The following is a 21,226-nucleotide window of genomic DNA, read 5'->3' on the forward strand; positions in this document are numbered from 1 at the left end:
TGGATTCATCAGGTTAATGCACTGCATGCAATTAAACAGTGTATTGAAGTCAGCTGGGTAAATCTGAAGTTTATGCTGGCATAAATGAAATAAAAACCTGGCCTGGTGTGATCAAGGAGCTTTTTATGTCCCCACCAAAAGCCAAATCTGGCTGTCCAGTTTACTTTTTCAGTTATTTACTTAGTTTGATGTAACTGAAGAATTCGGTAAGTTTCATGCAGATATTATAACAACAAATATGCCAACATTTATAAATTGCAAAAGACACAATCTGTAGCTATTTATAAAATTTAAAACACAAAATGCTTGTGTAGCTGTCAGTGCGATGGACATTCACCTTGAAATGTCTGAGCACCCATCAATCTATTAGTTACAACTGAAATGAATTATATGGCCAGATCCTTCATATTTTGTGAAACTGGATCTTTCAGTAATATTGTAATTAGGCACATAAGGAATGAAAAAAACTGTACCCATGATGTAACTAGAAAATTGAAATATGTTTTAACGTGCTGCAACACCTGCTGATATTCCACAGACTTCATCTGCTGCCATAAGGTTCAGTCAGGCTCTCTTTGCCTCTTTCTGAAGCCCACTGGCATCAGTGGCTTGGATGATGTGAAATAGTTTGAAATTGTTTGTGTGCTCTCGTGTAGACATGCCCTTGAAATTTGTTTTTATAATCGATTATTTTATCCATATTTTACCTGATGGAAATGAAGCCTGGTTTTATACTGTCAGGACAGCTTAGACATACAAGTTTTCATATTTCAATGTTTTATTTAGAATATTTTAAAATATCTTAGTAGTTGTCAGTTACAAATATTTAAGAACTACCTTTTTTTTTCTTTTTTATGTAAGCTGACAAACTACTGTAATGGCATTGCTGTATTTCCTTGTTGCCTCTCTGAATAGTTTATTTCATGTTGGCCTTTTCCAAACTAGCAAATATCTTAGAGTATATAAAATATTGTGTAAAAAGGCTTAAGTAAATCAAAACACTTTTAGGAATTAAAAAAAAGGAAAACAGAGCATTGTGCTTTGAGTCTCAGATATAAAAACCAGATATGCACTATCTAATTCTCACTAATAACATCTGATTTTATTTTCTCTTTAAAGGTAAAACCGGCCACGCAGAGACTGTACGAGTAGTATATCAGCCAGAAAACATCAGCTTTGAGGAACTGCTCAAGGTCTTCTGGGAGAATCATGACCCGACACAAGGTAGAGTGATGAGTGAGCCAGTATTTAATTATCTTACTAATTACAGCTGGGATAATTAGTGTTTGAGCTGCATGGAAGAGATGAACCTTGAAATCACACTGGAGCTCAAGAATATGATTGCAGACATTTATTGACAGAGAAAGAGAGGGAGAGAGAGAATGAGAGTACAGAAACGCACAATACCCCTCCTCCTTTACAGCTGTCTGTGCTGGGAAAATTCCCACAGAGAGGCACAGTAGACAATAGAAATTTTTTTTCAACTTTGATTATGACAATTTCTTCTGTAATGCTCTCTTTTGTCTCTTAAATTAAAGCATATTTCTTTGCAGCTTCAGAACTGGTCATTTTATTTGTGCAAAGGACCTTTATCCTTCATAAAAAAATGTTGTTTGTTTTTTATATTTTCCAGTGGCAGGAATATCTTTTATGATTAGAAAAAGGGAACAAAATGAGGTAAGAGATGGTGTGTAGAGGCACCAGCAGAGCATTCTAGCTATTTGCCTTATTCAAACCTTTTGATTTAATTTATCTTTCTTGGAAGAGGCTTCATGATGATATTACACACATCTGTGCAAACAAAAATGGGAAACTGTGTTGAGAAAACATTTTACATGTTTATATAGTTTCATTAAACATCATCCTTTCTACCATTTCCCAGAAATACTACACACAGTAACTCATTTCAATATTTTAACAGCTATCACAATTATGCCACTTGTTACTACATCTGGGAGCAAAAAAAAAATGCAGATAATACCTTCAAAATGTGATAATACCCTGGGAAACAGTAACTCTGAGAAGGATCCAGGGACTTTTGTGGATAAGTGTCTTCCAGTGAGCCCAGAGCACAACGCAAAGACAAAAATGGCTGTTGTGACTCCTGCCTGTATGAAAAGGGAAGCCTTAGACAGGAGTATGAAGCTATTTTCTGTATGCAGAGTCAGTAAAATCAGAACATTTTGAGCAGTTTCTGTGTTGACATATGAGGAATTACACTGAAATATTGCTGGGGTTTCGAGGAAGGGACAGAAAAAGAACATAGAGCCTAGAAAACTGGCCTGGTGCTCTGAATAAACACATTCAACTAACTGAAGAGAAAAAACATTATGATCAAGTAATCTTTACAGGTGCATATGGGAGGAGGAGATACCTTTTAGTAAGATTTGCAACCCAATGACTAGTAAAGCCATAACAAATTCCCATAGCTGAAAGCTGAAGTTTGAGAAGTTCTACCTCAGAATAAAATAATTTCATGGCTCTTGGTTTAATTAAACATTGGAGTCTTTGTCCATCACTATCTTTCTGAGTCATGAGAAGAAATTTTATATCTGTGTGTCATGTGGTGGCCTGTACTGTTGATTTATGAGCCTCCCTTTCCAACTTCTTCCTGTATGGCTGTGTTCAGAGTAATCTGCACCATCCTTGAAATACTTGCAGCTCTGCATTAAGATAATGACCATCTTCAAATCACACTTCAGGCCCTTTGTGGCTTACTCACAGGGGTCGGGAAGGAGCTTTTCTCCCTATCCTACCAGTGGTTGGGTTTAGGTCTTTTTTAAGTTCATTCTTCTTTGGATTTTCAGAGACTAGCTGCCACCAGAGATTGGCTTCTTTGTAGCGAGCTGGTTGTTTTAATACAGCAGAGAATCCTATTTCAGGATAATTGGTTCATGTGTCTTGTTCACATGTACAGCAGATCCTGAGTGCTAGAGCTGAGAACTAATGAGCAGGACTATAGGATTCTTCACCTTCCAAAGCAGTATGAGGAATGGATTTCTGCTGAAATAATCTGGGCAACTATCACCTTATCAGTCATCTGCCGCGTCTGTAGTCTTGGCTTTGAGAGCATACGGTTGGACTCTGCCTGTGGCACACATGAAATAGGTCAGTCTCTAAAGGACTTCAGTGCTTTCAGGCTGACTGAAGTTCATATGCCGGACCCAATGTGGATGAAGTGGAGCAGTTGTGATAACAGGTCAGATCAGATGAATTTCTGATTCCTTCTGGCTTTAAAACAAAGTAAAATGGTGACATTATGTCTTTATATTCCCCTTGCATTCTCACATACCTGAGGTTCAAAATATTTCCATTCTGTGCTTTCAAAAGAAGGTTGGATGCTGGCGGATGTATGATTCACTCTTTGGTTTTTGGCAACTGGGGAAACATCACCTAATTAGCCCGCACACAGAGCCATGCGAATGTGGTGGTATTCCTTCTGGGATGTGAACTAATATCTCTGTATGACGCTGAGCTGTGTAGATACCCAAGTCATTCACAACTGTCTCAGGCATCTATGTGGCACTGTAGTGCTTGGTGTGAACATACCTAAGCCTTTATCTAAGCTTGGCTCAGTAGAATTTCCAAATGGTTCTTCTGTAATAATTTGCAAAATGTGAGAACATCAGTATGCACAGAGCAGATGGCACTCTTCTCTGAAGACTCTACATACCCAAAACTTGGACAGGTTGTTTTACTGATGAATTTTTATGGTTCTTTGATGCTAATATCTGTTTGAGAACTTTGGAAAACTCATTTTTGCAAAGCTCTATTGCCTTTCTTGATTGAGGAAAACCTAAACCACAAGGTCCCAATTTCAAGTTCTTTGTTTTATAAGATGGGGATGGTATGTTTATATACCTTTTCAGGTTTGAGCAATAGAAGATCTTTAAGGTGGAATTGGTTTTTTGCCTTGATTTGTGTCTATTCCCTGCTTTTAACTTGCTATGGGAAATGTGTTTTGTGTATAGATACAGGAAGTGAGAGTTATCTCTCTCACCTCTGATATTTTATTCCTTTCCTGAGGTTCAGTGGTGTGCACACAGTAAGGCTTATTTAGCCAGCCTTACGGTAATGCAGGATTCAGTCTGTCAAAGAGAAGTTTTTTATTAAGCAGATGAATTATTTGGCACACTCTTTGGATTAATCCAGTGTAGGCAGAGACTTCTTCAGTATAGTGCTCACTCAAAGTATAAAAGCTTTGTCTGTGGCACTATCTTACCTTTTCTCTAGAAGCTGGGTTAATGTCATTTAAGCCCTTCTACACCCAACATCAATAATGGACTTGTCTAATTGTTCTGATGTCATTAAACATCAAATACGTACATTCTGTTGCAGTTAAAGACCTTTCAGATATCAATCTAGGTAGTACCAAGTTGCTAAAGTGTACGAACTGGAAGTCCTATGTATTAATATTCAGAAGTTCCTGCTTTTTGAACAGTTAGACCTCCTGCCTTCAAGATGATACTGACATCTCACTGGGATTCAAATTTTCTATTGGTGGCAGCCTAGCTCTTGTTTCGTGAAGCTCTTGAGTCTGGGTATTATACAGAAGTCTATTGTAAATCAAGAACCTTTGATCAAGTCAAACAATCTATGAGTTGAAAGAGATTCTCCCAGATGAGCACCTCCTAAGTCTGAGGCCCTGATAAAGTCCTCCTTGACTATTAATTTAGGCTTTATTTTATAATTCATTACATTTGGGATACCAAAAAAGCAACAAACAACCCCCCCAACTTCTGCCAAGTGACATATGGTTGTCATCCCTGTTCAGCCTCTAAGGCACAGATCAGCATTCCTTCTGTTCTAGGAATGATCTTGTCTATAAGAGGATTGGTCTGTATAGCTCTGTAAGTCCTTGAGGTGGTTGCTTCTTTGTCATTGATACAGAAAAGGAGAATGAATGTGAAAATACTGAAAATGCTGGGAAAGAATCATATGGCTGTTCACTTTGTACATAATCTTATTTTTCTAAAGTTGACAAAGGTTTAGGGCAGATTGCCTTGGTTTTTACACTAAAGAAGCCATCCTCAGCCGCTTCCAGATTTTTAATATATATACCTTAAAACTGCACTCTGACAGTGGTTCTTCTGGCACCTCCACGCTGTCTGTCTAGAGGGATGTGGACTTTCAGACCTCAGTTTGTCTGTGTTGTGCCTCAACCTATAGTTCCATGATTGCTGTAAGCTAATCTTCGACTTGACTGTTAAGGAAAAGGTCAATTTTCTTCCGTCTCCACGACCTGTCTACAAGATACAACCTGTCTTTGTGTTGACACTGGCAATCACAATGTTCTCTGATCAAGCTGAAAATTAACCCTGCATGAACTGAAGTGAAATGTAGTTTTCAGCCAGGACTTCAACTTCCAGGAGCATGGCTGTTGGTGGGACCACCCTTCTGGCATTAGCACTGTCCTACAGCGTGTGAGCCAACTGCAAAACCCAGCTGTGCTTATGGTCAGGGAGGAAGTTGTCATGTTTTATCTGATCAGAAAGTCTGACCACTCTTTGTGGAGTGTCAGAAACTATTTCTCCAACCCTTTGGAAAAATCTGTCTGATATCAGAGGAGTTTGTCTGTCATGGTGCATATGTGGCTCCTATAAAGCATGTTACTGTTCATAATTCTCCTGACCCTGTGTGTGGTTGATGTCCTACATGTGCTAGAGATTTCAGTCCAGTCCAAAGCAACTTTAAAAAAGGGCTCCTTGTTGCTTTCAATGGCTGTACAGAAGAAAAGCAGAAGACAAAACAAACTATTTATTTCTCCTTAAAACATGTTTGGGGCAAATGAAAATTCCACTTGCCTCCTTTAGATCTTTTCTCTCTTGGAGAGAGAAACGGGTTCTTGCTTTGGTAGTTCTGCTCCCCATGTTTGTCAAGAGTACCTAATCCTTCCCAGCCCACAAGAAATAACTTAGGTACAACTACCATTCTCTGGGGCGGGCCTCTGATGTACACAAATCCCATCCTTTTTCATTGCTTCTTCTGGCTTTCTGTTTGGATTTTTTACTTAGTTGGAAAGAACTGAGAGGAAGCCAGGTCTCCACAGTTCTGGCTGCCTTCTGACAACGGGGTGAAGGGCAAAGGCACTCATGGTCACCACTGCTCAGGAGCTTCTGGAAATTTTCTTTTAGTCTTATTGATTCTTTGAATGCAAATTTACAAAGAACCTAAGTTACTGTTAAGTAATCTCATTCCTCCTTTCTGTCATGAAGAAGTCCTTATCTTGCCTGTGTTTGTACAGGAAATGTAAGCAGAACTGATATTTTTCCAGCAGTTGAGGACCATCTGTACTACAACAAACTCATCACCTGCCAGATTCATTCAGAACATCTCTTAGTCCATATGTCTTGTGTATCCATGAAAAAGAAGAGATATATGAGCCATTTCTCCTCCCTGTGACCTTCCAAACAGTTTGGCATTTAGCCTTAGTGCTGATACATGAATTCTCCAGATTAATATCTGCTTTTCATTGTGCTGACCCATTTTAGTTACAGAGGGTATATTTATTTCTCAACAGTTTTGAAGGACTGTACTTTTTTTAGGCATTGCATATGGAATCTATCATCTGCAAATAATTAAAATTAGACACTAGAAATGACATTGTATTGCTAATGAGCAGATGTGTCTACTTATACCAGTGGAAGAACAGCTGTACGCATAAAAAACACTACAGCGACCCTAAACCAGCATTATGTATTCTGTACAGGCTTGTAACTTCATTTAGAGATTAAAGGGAAAAAAGTAATCTCTTCATGTAAAATAGAACTATTTTTTGATTTTTTTTCTTTACATTTCTGTATCTCTCTTCCCTTTATAATTCGAATGAAATTTTCAAGTCTCAGATTAAAGCACAGAGCACCTTTGTCTTGTATCTCAAATGTTTTTAAGAGTCTTGATGGTTTCAGCATTATTACAAGGTGTAACAAAACACAGTAGAAATACAAAATCTATTGTCACCAGACACATTAAATATATTCAAAATAGAATTACCAACCCCTTAGGGAGCCATTCTTGGTCCAATACTCTTCAATATTTTCATTAATGACTTGGAGGATATAGTGGAGAGGATGCTAATTAAATCTGTGGTAAAGACATTGCTAGGAGGCTTTTGGAGGAAACGAATAAAACACAGCTCTGTGTTGATAAATTAAAAAAGCCGTGGAAATCAATATGCTGAGACACAATAAAGATAAATGTATTCATGCAGGACTGAATACTCAACAATAGAACTATGATCTGAGTCGTTTGATAGGAGACAGTGTCTTCTGTTGCCTTCAGGTTCTAATTCCTGCTATTTCCAGTGAAATATCAATGGTGGGACATGGTTGACCGATGTCTACCCAACCCACTAGCAACCAATTTAGTGGTCCCCTGCCCATCATCATCTTACCAATGCCTGCAGTCTACACTTTTTGCAAAGTGGCGAAGATGGTCTTTGTCAGTGATGCTTAACCAGTATTGCACTTTGAGAATCCAACTTAATTTCTTTCATAAAGTTAAATGCCTAATGTTATGTTGTTCTTATTCTTTATCATTTCTCTAGAAGTAAATGTGCTTAAAAAATAAATACGTATTACTAGGCTGCTTTGCATCCCCAGGAATTTTAGCTGTCATGACCTAATTTGCATATTAGACTCTTCTTAACCATATAAATTAGAATAGACTTTTTCTGACCTATATTTCCAGTTTTGGAGGTGTTGTTTTTCCATATCACAGTGAGAAGCTGAGATTTGACTCTGCATATTTTTTAATGAAGGGGATTATTAGCTGGTGCAATGGTTGCTGAGATGGCTGAATAGTTTGCCATTAAGAAATGAGTGTTGCTGAATCAATTCTGGCTCAAGGGCAAAAGCCCTTCTAGGCTCTGATTTCTTCTTATCTTTAAACTACTTTTAGCCTATTTATTTTATAATGATGTGTTAAACAGTTCCCCAGAACTACCTAAAATTGACTTTATCTTTCAGTATTGTTGCAGTCTGTAATAAAATGGTTTCTTGAAGATGGAAAAAGCCATGACATCAATCTTTTCTGCCACTGAAGATGACACTGACTCTTGTGCTGTGGGAAACATGAACCCACCACTCACCTGAAGGGAGGGTAGATTTAGACTAGATACAAGGAAGAGATCATTTACGATGAGGGTGGTGAGGCACTGGCACAATTTGCCCAGAGAGGTGGTAGATACCACATCCCTGGAAACATTAAAGGTCAGCTTGATGGGGCTTTCAGCAGCCTGGTCTAGTTGAAGTAGTCCCTGATCATGGCAGGGTGGGTGGATTAGATAAGCTTTAAATTCCCCTCCAGTCCAAACCATTCTATGATTCTATGATTCCTTTTGTTCATAATACCTGTAAGAACAACTTTGGAAAATGTTTTTATTCTGTTACAGCCTTCCTCAGGATAATTTCTGGATTATTTTGTAAGTATAACATAGTTGTGTTTGTAATTGAGGAGAGGAGGAGGGGTGAGGGAGGGGATATTCGTTTTAGTTCAGGCTTGTTGATTTGTAACTTCTGAAGGAAAATTTGGACTTCTCAATGCTTAGGACTGTCTTCAGTAGCTTTCAAATATCCCTGAAGTCAATAGGTGTATGGCGTGAATAACCACATCTAGATTTTCGTGTATGCTTATAGAATTAGAAAAGAGCAACCTTAGAAGGTCATTTTCTGCAGAATTTTCTGATGGACTGTTCCTAAGTTTTATACAAGGAAAGCAAGAGATAAAGTCAAACCAAAGTAATACCAACCATTCTTTTCTTCTTTAAATAACCCACTAGTGAATTTCCTTGTACTTGGGTCTAGAAATCTGAGGCACTGAAGCATGGCATCATTAATCATAGTTTATGGTGATTATTAGTAGGCTTTTAATCTTTGTTTTCATGTATAATTAGGTACAAGAGGTCAAAGCTGACTCTCTTCTAAACAACAATATTTTCAGTGAATGACTGTTTTTCTCTGCCTGCAATTTTCTCTCGCATATTTATAAGACCATACTTGTCTGTGTTTTGAGAGAGCAGTGGCCTGTGAGTTTATCTGCTGATAAAAGCAAATGACAACACCGTTATTTTTATTATCACTAATTATTTTTATTACTATTGCAGTAACACCTGGTGGTTCATAGTAGGTTTAGATTCATAGTGCTAATACATGCCTAAATTTAGGCAAGACACTAGTGAGCAACAGATCAGTGAAGAGAAATGAGAAGGCACATAAAGAAAACAATAGCAAATCTGTGTGATTCCATAGCTGAGCTCTATGTAGTGCCTGATCTGAATTTCTGTATTCCTTAATTAATATTAATATTTTTGCACATGATCAGTAGTTGTGCAGCTTTTTGTAAGCATCGCGGCACAGACAGTCAATATAGAACAGAGTCAATGATGGCCCAGTTCAGATGCCTGAACAAAAATGGGTTTTGCCATGTCAGATTTGATTGCGCATTTTTCTGGTTTTTCAGTTGTGCTTTAGAAAATGTGGGGCTCCTTTATGCCTCACAGTCCCTTCCAGACATCTCTGCTCTATACATTTACTTGGTTTTGAAGAATATGAAGATGTTTGATCAGATTTACCTGACCAGCATAAACACATCAGGTGGGATAAAGACTGAGATAGTCACCTAAATTTAGGTGCTTCTGTAGTCATGGAGAGTCTCCACTCCCACGATTGTCATTAGAAATCTAGTCAACACAGTTGACTCACCCTAGGCAAAAATAATTGATCAGAGGTAGAGCCTAGGCTGGTATACTACCACCCCTTCTTGAGGACAGCCTGTCATTTCTGCTAATGGACAAAAGAAAGACTTGATAACTCTTCATGGTCCAAATCTTCACATTCCCTGCTATATTATACAGGAATGTCTCTGAACAGCGAAGGGAAAGCAATAGTTATTAACCTGCATGAAATACATGCGTGATATTTGTGCTTCTCTTTTACTGGGGAAAAAAAACCAAACCCAAACTAGCATATGGACAAGCACAAGATAAAAGTTGGAAGCAGAAAAAGTGGTGGGCGTTTTTCTGGACTAAACTTAAAACCTACCACTGCATTCTGAAAGTTGCCCCCTTATGTCATACTGAATATAAAGCAGGCTGCCAAAACTGTAGAGAGCAATGCTCAGGAAATGTGTATGCAGTGGGGCAGGAGAGATTTATTCCATCTGAAAGAAGGAGGTGAAGAATCTCCTGAGTGCATTTCTCTTGTCAGCTTCTAGTTCTCACATGACTTTTCGCAGCAGATGCTAGGGTGGGCCATACTAATTTAGTATGGTGTGGTGATGGTGAATCACAGAAGGGTTTGAGTTGGGAGACACCTTCAAAGCACATCTAGTTCCAACCCCCTGCCATGGGCAGGAACACCTTCTACTACACCAGATTGCTCACAGCCCTGTGCAACCTGGCCTTGAACACTTCCAGGTATGGAGCATTCGCAGCTTCCTTGGGCAGCCTGTTCCAGTGCCTCGCTAAGTAATGTAGTACTTTTTTTTTTTTTTAAGATGATCAGATGGGCACAACCAAAAGTATAGTTTCCTTCTTGATGCTGAAAACCAGGTATATTGAAAGGTTTGTAAACCTTTCGGTCTATTGACAATATAAACGTTTCCTTTAATATGTATGAGCTCATTCATGTATTGTAACCTTCTGAAGATACTTTTTTACTTTTCATTTATCCTTCTTGCACCACGGCACCTTGAAAATCATCAAGAACTCTCAATCCACAGCACTGTAACTAACTTCTTTTCTATTAACATTTTTCTCCTTTAATCATATGCTATAAAGAGTTTTACTTTCCCTTGGCAACTTTTAAGCTGTATAGATGTAATCATTACAGTGAGTGATGACATCAAGCCAGGGTGACATGGTGCAATTGATTTTTACTAAATAATTATATGATGAGCTGGAAGAAGGAGTTTTATTAGTCTTAACTCAGCAAGGATTGATTGGGGAAAAGAAAATGACCAATCAGTGTATCAGGTTTCTGCAGAAATAAGAAAATAAGTGACAGCTGCAGAAAAGTCTATAAATCACAGAAAAAATTATGATAAAAATAAAGACTTGAACTGCCCTTTAAAATTTCACTGGGTGACACAGAAGAGTCTAACAGACCTTAGTCATTTATCTCCATTATGCTTTGGGTCCTCTGAGAATAGCAAGGTTGACGAATGATGCCATTACATTTTTTCATCATTTTAAAATGGGGAGAAGATAAGGAGTGTTGTATAAGTATTACTTTCAAGTCATTAGAGGGTTGAGTCTTCAAAGGAATCCTTGATTTAGCCACTGAAATAAATAAAGTATATTTTGCTTTAGCCTTCTGTAAGTAATACATTAAAACAATCAATGTTTTGAAACAAATCTGGTTGTTTGCAGTTTCTAAAGCAAAAAATAAAACCACCATAGTACTGGAAAATATGTGAATTTATTAATGCTGTGGGTGTTCCTATTTCTTATTGACCTCAAGATACTCTGGAGTTAGACAGGAAGAACAGCAACCCACCTAAGATGCATTTCAACAGAAACCCAAATTGTACTGTAATAGCTGTGTAATTGCTTTAAAGGGGGAACTCTTTGCACCTGCCGATAATACGCTGTAGTTTTGACAAGGTATAGAAACTATGAAGGAAACAGCATTAACCAGCTGAATAGAAGCAGGGATGATTTCATCTATTCTAGTCATTCAAATCAAGTGAGAGCCAGTATTTACTACTATGATGCCAACGAATATGTGGGAGACCAAACCAAAGTCATTCCTACCCCGGTGCATCAGAAGATATCAAAGAGATAAGAGGGCTTTTTAGAGCCATTTCTTTGACTGTTACCTACATTTTGGCAAATAACATTTTTTTCCAGTGGCAGTGCATTTGATTGCATGGCCATCTCAACGTGGCAACTGTTCCTTTTGCAGTATCTGGGAGAACATCACAGCTCCCTGTTCTCTCTGTCTACCATCCTGTGCCCACTATTTTTTGTTTCATGTAAGTCAGAGCAAGCGCTCAGCTCTTGAGGGCATTTTTTGATTAATTGGTGCTCTGGTCTCTGCTGGCATAGTTGGGAAATTTTATGTTCCCCACAGTAGTCCAGGCTGAGAACTGCAGAGGTGCTTTGGTCAGCCAAAGTGAAATTCCTAAATATGATCCATGCCCAAGATCTAAAGACATTTAGAGCTCCAGATGCCCTCATCCTCACTGGTTCTCCAGAGACAAGAGCTTACAAGGACTGGCCAGTGCTCACACAGTCTTTGGGCTTATACTCTTTGGCACTATGCAGCTGTATCCAAAACCACAGACTTCTGTCATTTGCCAGAGGGCTGCAAATTCTGTGCTTTTCTGTTACTTCTAAAATCAGCCTCTCTATTTAAGTATCTCTTTGACAAAAGATTTTATGACCATTCTCAGCATAACAGCCACTTTTCTTTGTCTCAGGCATCAACAGCAAGTGCCAGCCTTTTCACTCCAGGGTATATTTGTTCCCATTACTGTTGGATGTGTTCCTGATCACCTGGACAGGGAGATGGATATTTGCCTTTTTCCTAGTTACTGTCTCGTACCAGTGACATTTGGAAAGTACACACAGGTGAAATGGGGTGATCTTGAAAACTCTGGGCTGGCCAAGGGGATTCTAGTGTTGGAATGCTGGAGGACCTGATGTGAAGTTCAAGGACTTGTCTCTGATTTCAACCTTCTTCACCAGATAAAAAGCAAGTAAATCAGCTAGATTTTGGCTGTGTCTGCATCACAGCAGGGATGTTGGGTAGCCCTTTGAGCTCTGCCTGGTTGTCTCTAGATATAGAGATTCTGATTGGCACTGGGAAACCATTCCATGATTCAGTGGAACCATTTGGTGCACTGAAGATGTCTCAGAAGAATTTTTCGTAGTCTAATGTGCACCCAGTGCAGCTAGAATCAATGGCAGCTATCCCTTGTAAGAGTGGGTTTTGATTTAGCAGTACCAAATATCTTTGTGTATGTTTAACATCTTTATGAAATTAATTATTTATATTTTTTCTTGTCTGAAGTTTAATGTGCATGACTGTAATGTTAATAAAGAGAGACAGAATGTCATGATAGACAAAATAAGAAAGTGATTTCAGAAAAGGAAGGAATTTAAGTGCAGATGACATTGCGGATTTTTACAATAGCCAAGCAGAGATAATTTTTTATTTAGTAGACGTCTTTTTTCAGACAAAGTCAAGATTGTTAAGCTCAATCATCCTACCACAGTTGTTTAGAAAATTGAATTTTTTGCCTTGTTTTTACTCATTGAGTTACTGAATCTCAACAAGTAAGACTTGCCAGAGCGTTTTAAAAAATCAGTGATGGACCCTTGAGAAGTAAGTTTGTATGTGTGAGGTATATTACAAATAACAACAGCAACAGTAGTAATTGACTATGTCTATACGCATGGATCTTATTTTATTATCTCATATCTTTGTGGCTTAGATAATGTAATTGATTTAAGTAACACATAAAAATAAATGACATTTTAGCTTAGATGATGGATCACATTAAAGCTACACTTTGGGAAGAATTAGAATACCTGTTCAGTCTTCTTCATAGCTTGTAGATGGTTTAACAGTGCAAGCCAACACTCGAGTTCTATGAGGGCTGTTATTATTGCATAGTTTGACCTCCTTCTTAACTTCATAATTTCATCACTGACCTTATATATATCTTTGAGCTTTGGTGTATCTTTGGGGAAAATGTATATCCTTAACGTGAAACCTTCAGGAAGGGGATATGGTTTGAGATACATTGTTCCACTGAGAAATCCTCTTTGCTAGTTGAATGTTGCCTATTTCCCACCTGGGAATGTTTTCACTTTAAATTGGCCTACCTAGTTAGGCAACATTGGCAAGACTAAAGAGCCTTATTTCTTAGGGTATTTCTCTATATCATATCCACATTTGTAGATCAGAGCAAGTTCTCCTCTTAAACTTCTCTTCAATAAATTAAGCTGACCACTTCCCTATTACTATGCAATGGTGGCACGTGCATACATTAAATAATCTTGTTTATCTTCTTACTCTTATACTGTACACATAAGCTCATGCTAAACTCATATTCTTGAAATGCTTGCTAGAAGCTGGTATACTACATAGTGATCCCCCATTTATGGAGATTTTTGTAATCTACTCTCTAGTTGGTTGTTAAGTAGTTTGTTAAGCAATAAATAGATTTGTTGAATACTAATGCTTAAGCTCAAACATCAATCAGTATTAACACACCTTAGCAAAACTAATGCTTTACTGGCCTGTATTAATTTTGTGCCTTACTATTCAATAGCAGTGGTTTCAAAAGAGCTCCCTACCACCCTAAAATAACTTACAAAGAAATGAGAAAATTATTCTTTGCCTTGCAGACCACACTATTAAGTATTGATGAAGAAGGTAGTTGTTCTTGTGTGTAATAATGTAACACTTTAGCAGTTAAATAGTAAACCAAATCATCAGAAAACACTATAACTTTTTTTTGGAATCACATTCTCTGATGTATACTGTTGGTCACTGAATGAAATTTTTGTCCAAATGCATCTTTTAAAATATTTCTGCATTTTTTAGTTCGTAACTATTTCAGCCAGTTTCTGTTTATTGTACTATCCTTTAAGCCACTTGTCTGTTTCCTTGGAAAGTGCAAGAGGGATAAAAGTGATCATGTTTTAATGAGTAGTATTATGTTGATAGCATCTTTTCACCCAAGTATCACAGGCTCTTTCTCTATCCTTTGCCCTTTGCTAGAGGGGCATCAGGGTGTACAGTTTTTTTCCATTTCATTTCCATAGAGAGATGAGAGTTGATGGTAATCTTCAAAGGGGCTTCTGTATTCTGGTGGCAGTCAAAAGACAAATCCTGATGATTTCCAATTTGTCTTGGGTTGCAGGCATTTGAGAGGAGTCTGCTTCTTTGAGTCTGAGTCTGCTTCAGAACCTCCAGCTTTTTAACTCATCCAAGTTCATATACAACACCAGACAAACTGAAACTGAATACTTTTTATTACAGCAAAGCCAAAAGTTATCTTCTTGAATGCAAAATTGGGAACTAGGTATGAAAGACAGAAACTGGGAAACTGCAATTGCAAAACTGTACCTCCAGACCGTTCTTAATGCTAAAGGTCTTCTCTAAGGCTGTTTTTTGACTTTATGGAATGATCCTCAGCAGAGCTGGCTTGCAGTATTGCTGCCTGGGGAAATGAGAGTGGATAGCAATGAAAGGCAATAATGCCTTTGCCCAGCGTGGCTGCCTAGGACTACATAATGCCAAACCTTATCTGAGCTAGTCACCTAAGGGGATAGTAATGTTCTCTCTGCTTTGGCCCATTATTTTACAGTTTTGTAGGTAGTTGCCATCCTGTATTTTGGAAATTCATATATGAGCAACTTCATACAACCGATCTTTTGAAGGGATTACATACATCAGCGTCAAAGGGGCTAATTAGCAGAATTATTCATTTATGGTTTAATTTTAAGGAGTTACTGGGTATGTATAACTAGGGTTTTATTTCAAAATGTCACATATGAACAGCATTAGATACTTTTGCTATCTATGTTATCCACGTGTAGGTTGCAAATAGAATTAAACAGATATATACTTATATACCTGTGTTTTCTACTTCTCCTAAGCTCAAAAAAAAATTGTGAAAGGGTTGCTGTTCCTACGCATTGCTCACTCTGTAACAGTACTAACTCAGACAGGCTTTATCCAAACCTTCTCCTTAAGCATGCTTCTCTATCAGAGTCCTCTTTGGAGCTCAGATTTGAGAGCTTCCTAAGAGATGCAGTTAGGAATGGATAACTTCAGAGGTAATTCGGTAATACATGCATACCAGTCTTTTAGCAAGCTCATTGGTTTGTGAATAGAGGAGAATAGCTAGTTATCTCCAAGAGCATTTTGAACCTTTCTCCCATTAAGATGTACTTCTCCAGCACAAGAAAGTTTTTAAGTACTTGATAAAATAAACTTTTTTTTTTTCTGTAACCATTTGCATGGTTCAAAAAAAGTATTTTAAGAGTACCTTGATTACAGTAACTGCAGCTTGATTATTTAAGGTTTTACATCTGTATTTGACTACTGTGTGATTTACCAAAATGTAAAATGCTCACATTTCATTTGCATGTCATTTAAAAGGAGATATCAGAGTTGAATCTCTTCAGGACTTTTTAACCAAGGAAAGACTTGGACTTTCTAAAAATACCTATTGAGTATGCACATAAGAGACTGTACTAATCCAGGTGCATGGAACATTCTAAATTTAGGTCTATTGAACTTAGGCCTGCAGCCTAGTCAGGTAGGGAGGGTGAGCCTTATGGTGTGCTGTTTTCTTTCTCCCCAGGAATGAGACAAGGTAATGATGTTGGCACACAGTATCGCTCGGCCATCTACACATTCTCTCCTGAACAGATGGAAGCTGCCTTAAGATCTAAGGAAGAATACCAAAAGGTAACACTGGGAAGGGCATGGAATTGCTTCACATGTGAGCAGAGGTCAAAGACGTCACTGATTATCACAAAATCACTTCTTGTGCTGTGCGTTGTCTCTGTGTTGCTATTGGAGCTCCTCATTCCAGTACAGAACTTGCATCGTATTTGCTCTGAATTCCAGCTTCTCTGAGATTTTTTTGTGTGTGTGTGTGTGAGTCATTTTATAACTATTCAGAAAGAAAAATAGTTACTTGTGCAGAGATATTTTTAATCTCTTTTACAATTTTATGTGGGTGTGCCAGAGAAGTCTGTGATCTTAAAGCTATTCAAGTGTATCTGGAACCCTCACTCTGAATGGTGTATCCAAAATCTCAGACCCAAGAGTTCTTGAACACTAGGGGAAAGTCCTGATCAGTATTTGAGCTTGGTAACCCAGGGTCACCCCCTTTCTGCTTATAAGATGCTTCTATCAAGCTATTCCATAAATGTCTTCAATTAAATGTGACAGCCCCTGACTTAGTGAAACTATTTGTTTTGACACCAGGATTTGTGTGAGAGAAGATCTACCTTTCTATACACAGTTCTATTTTTCAGTGAAGATGGATTCTGTCTCTTCTCTGCCACATAAGCTATTATTTAACTAAAGATGGAGGGATTAGTGGCCTATAGTGTTGCTGCATTGCAATTACTGTCTGATCTGCCTTGTGGTCTTGTCAATGCAAGATTCAGATTCTGCAGCAAAGATACATAAATTCTTTTCATTTATATGATAAAACTGCACACCTAGGACATCAAGTCTATCGAGAGTAACTATTAAGTAGTGCTAAAAGAATATCAGCTTTCATACATTCATTTATGCTATGAATTCACAAAAGTGTTATGTTAATGAATATGGGGTTTTGGTGGATATTTAATGTTAAAATTAAACAACTGGGTTTTTTGGAGAGTGAGGCTATATCAGTCAAAAACATCTACCAAGGTCCGAAAAGGAGGTGCATGTGCTGAAGTCTTGTGCGGTAGTTTTGTTTTCCTAAATGTGTGTATGACATTGGTGGGCTGAGCTATGTGTGTACTTTAGAACTGGTTTATATACACAGTTGGTGTTATTTTGCATGCAAAGAGATGCTCTGAACTGCATTAACTAATTTGCAAGTCGTGCTTAGCAGTGTGAAAACTGTGCATGTAAATTAAGTGTTCAGTGACATATATATATTTTCTTGTGAGTAGCTGAACACATGGGGATAAGTCAGTCGTGCAGGTGTTTATTAACTGAGTGGTTTCTGAAGGTTTGGTGTTCATATTTAATATGCAGAACTTCTTTCTACTCATTGTTTACCTTAGATCCATTCCATTTCCAAATTGTTTTTGTTCCTTTCTGTTAGCATCTGCTGACCAACATCTCACTGTAAATCCTACAGCTTACAGTTTGCTTTCCCAACTCTATTATTCTCTGCTGTTCTTTATCATTAGAGTAATACAGACTTGAAAGCAAAATTATGAGGTAGGAGATTGCAATATGATATTTCAGAAACTTCCATCATCAAATAGGTTTTCTTAATGGCACAATTTAAAATTTATCTACTTTGAAGTCTATCACCATTTGAAAAGTGTGTATAATTAGTACATTTATATAATTAGGCGCAACTCCATAAGTGATCACATGTAGAGTTTGTTTTTGCACTGAAGTAGAGGGATGGAAGGGTCTGTGTTCACCAGCTAAGGAAACACAACAAACACGTTTTGAAATTCCTAGAGGATATGTGGTTTCTATGTATTATTAACAACAATATCCACAATATTATCTACTGTGGTATTGCAGTAGCAGTAGCATGGCTGTATGAGAAACATACTGAGCAAACAACATGTTCAGGGATCTTTTTCATATGAAATGTTTTGCATTATTTTAATGTAAAATAGCCACTTTTCCGTATTATTGCAGTAATTTAAAACAAATATCAAGCTCTTCTGGCAGTGACATTGTGCATATCTATGCATGTGATAATAACAGATAAAAACATGCTTTTCCCATGAAAAGTAGTAGTGCATACACCGAATAGGGGAAGGACTAACAAATATTGGAAGTACAATAACTGCAGTATGTGTGGATGGTTCTAGAGTTTCTTGGCACAACAGATGAATAAAACCAAAATGCAGTTTATTTGTTTGTTCACTGGATAATTTTGCATATGCTCTTAGATGGTATTTTTTAGCTGAGGACCTAGAAAAGAGCTAAGAATGGCCTCCAAACAGAAGATATGTGTTTGCTAGATGATTTTTTTTCATAGACAGGTGAGGCTGTTAACTTAAAGGAAACATTTTTCTTCACTGAGTGTAGAAACCAGCCAATCCCACAGTTTATATCATTAATTCCTTCCTCCAGAAAGGCTAGCCCGAAGTGCTAGCTCCTCTGTGGAAGTCAGATAGCTTTGTTCAGCTCTGTCTACATTTAGCAAGCAGTGTGGACTGAGAGGAGCAGATCGGCAGAATAGAACCTTTTGTACTGAGGATCCAGAACACAATACATGCATTTCAAGAGGATTTGCCCTTTTGTAGGTATAGTTTGGTCCTCAGAACCACATGCCACTAGCAGGTGGAAGTCAGTGATGCATTTCTGGTGTAGCTCCTTCAAAATGAGTTCACCTATCCCAATGGATAAGAGATTTATTACAAAAGCACACTTCTGCTCGAAATTGAAACGCTAATGTAGCTTACACCTTTAGGGTAGTGCTATGCTTGAGTGGAGAAATACTGTAGTTAAGTGCATCATGTTCCTAGCTCCTACCAGCCTATGAGTGGGAATCATACTGCACATTGAGTCCAAGTATCCTGCAGGGTTACATCTATTTTAAGTTGTGAAACTTGTTGCTGATTTGTGCAGCTGTTTTAACAGCTGAGAAATGGCGATACAGCAATGAATATGCATTGAGCCATGTGTCTTTAGCTCTTGATGAAACTGAATGCATACAGTCAGAGTTGGCTAGTGGAAATACATATTGTAATACAATAGTGCTGCCAGTAAATTGTAACACAATGTAAGTGTAATCAGAAAAACATAAAATGAAGGCCAGGGCTTGGTGAAAGTACTGCGAATGAGCTGTTCCATCAGTTTTGCCTGAAGCTGAAGTTTTATAATGCAGTTGAACCTGGGGTTACTCAATTTTCAAGACAGTTGCTAGGCTGGATTTGGTTTCCAAATGAATTATGTAGGCAATAATCCAGATAGTGAAATCAGGGTGGGAAGAAGTTTGTATTTCTTTTTTTTCTGAATAATTTGAAGCATTTCTTTTGTCAAGCACTAACACTATTTTTTTCGGACTGCAAGAATATATGGAGTCACTCCCTTCTGTTTGGCTTATATTAAAGTAGTATACCAACAATAACACTGAGAGTGACTTTACACCACAGTAGTACCTCACAGTACTGGCCTGCGGAAGATGCAACGGTCGCTGCAGCACAGCAGCCTCAGAGGTACTGTGTAACTTTCATAAGCTTATTGTGAGGTGATGAGGGAACAACCCAACAAAACCCTCAGCTGCAAAATCAAGAACTTCATATTTCATATCATAGAAAAGAGATTTAAAAGCTGGAGTTTCCTGGCCAGTGCAATGAGCTTTGGAGCAGCAATCTGCAAGGAAATGGTGAGGATTGTATTTGTCAATGCTGTAGGTAAGGTTGTTTACAGACCTACAGGATTGATGGTTCTAAGTCTTCCATTGCATCAAGGAATACCTTGTGGAGTGAATTTACAACATTTAGCTGTGGTTTTATGTGATGTGCTGTGTGAGTTTAGAACATGCTTTGGCTGGGAGATAGTTTTTCACATGTTTTTAGGCTGGGAAAAGTTAAATAGCTCTTTTAAAAAGCAGGTTGTTATTAAAGCAATACAATAGAGCTGATAAAAAAATAACACCTGCTTACTCCTCTTCAAATTATGTCTTATTTCAGGGCTTTACGTATCGAATTATCTTTGCTTCACCCTGATGTGAATAGTAGCTACTTGATTCCTGATTGATGGTGGTAGTTTTTATGAAAATAAGCAAATCTGATCTGATAAGCTAAGCCATTATTTGTTTTGTAATCACTCATCTGTGCTACAGAGATACCTTTTTTAAGTTCATCCCTCCTGAGAAAGAGAAAGCTACATTCAGCTATGGATAAGGAGGTTTTGTGTGAAGAGTGGCAACAAGATAAAAGTTTTAATGGCATGAACTGAGGATACTGTAGTTAGCTTGTTTGAGTTTCTTAGAATATATGTCTGTGAGATGAGCCATACTATTGTTAATATTGATTAACAGCCCACTTATGCTTTCTTTGTTGAATTTATGCATCTATATGATGCATTAATAAAGTTTTATGGTTTGTACTGTGTCTGGTTTTTTGTACCTTTTTGATAGGGAATTCTGTGATGGTAGGCATGTTTTTCTTTGCATCCGTAACATACAACATTAATTTACCCAATATTATAGTTATTGTTTATCTGACTTCTTTTTCTTAACAATTTTTCCTTTATTTCTGTGCTGTAGAATCTCATCTTATGTTGTGGGAGGAAAAACATCTTAATATCACCATCAAGATATCTTTATTTTGAAACTATGAAATGTACAGGATGTGTATGTCCTTATGAAAATGGAAATGAGCACAGGAGGACTAAGGACACCTCTCAAAATTCACTGAGGTTGATGAGAAGTGGCACCATCCTATGCAAAGTGCAGTATGCTACCACTTGCATGCTATTTCTGTTCCCCTGGATGCAGCAACAGCACATGTTGCTTGTTTTTATCAGTGCTGAAGAAAGCAAGATTTTTTTTAGCTTTT

General features: G+C 37.8%; 1 protein-coding gene across 1 annotated transcript in view; it reads left to right on the forward strand.

Moving 5' to 3' along the window:
• Positions 1-1,119: 1,119 nt before the first annotated feature.
• Positions 1,120-21,226, forward strand: part of MSRA (methionine sulfoxide reductase A) — a gene marked incomplete at its 5' end in the record, with an annotated part of 111,171 nt that continues 91,064 nt past the window's right edge. Inside the window, 2 exons of the mRNA XM_010016253.1 lie at positions 1,120-1,224; positions 16,324-16,430. Coding sequence (XP_010014555.1) covers positions 1,120-1,224; positions 16,324-16,430 — 212 coding nt within the window. The remainder of the gene's footprint in view (positions 1,225-16,323; positions 16,431-21,226) is intronic.

Source organism: Nestor notabilis, unplaced genomic scaffold, assembly GCF_000696875.1.
Source record: "Nestor notabilis isolate BGI_N333 unplaced genomic scaffold, ASM69687v1 scaffold2746, whole genome shotgun sequence".
NCBI classification, from domain to species: Eukaryota; Metazoa; Chordata; class Aves; order Psittaciformes; family Psittacidae; genus Nestor; species Nestor notabilis.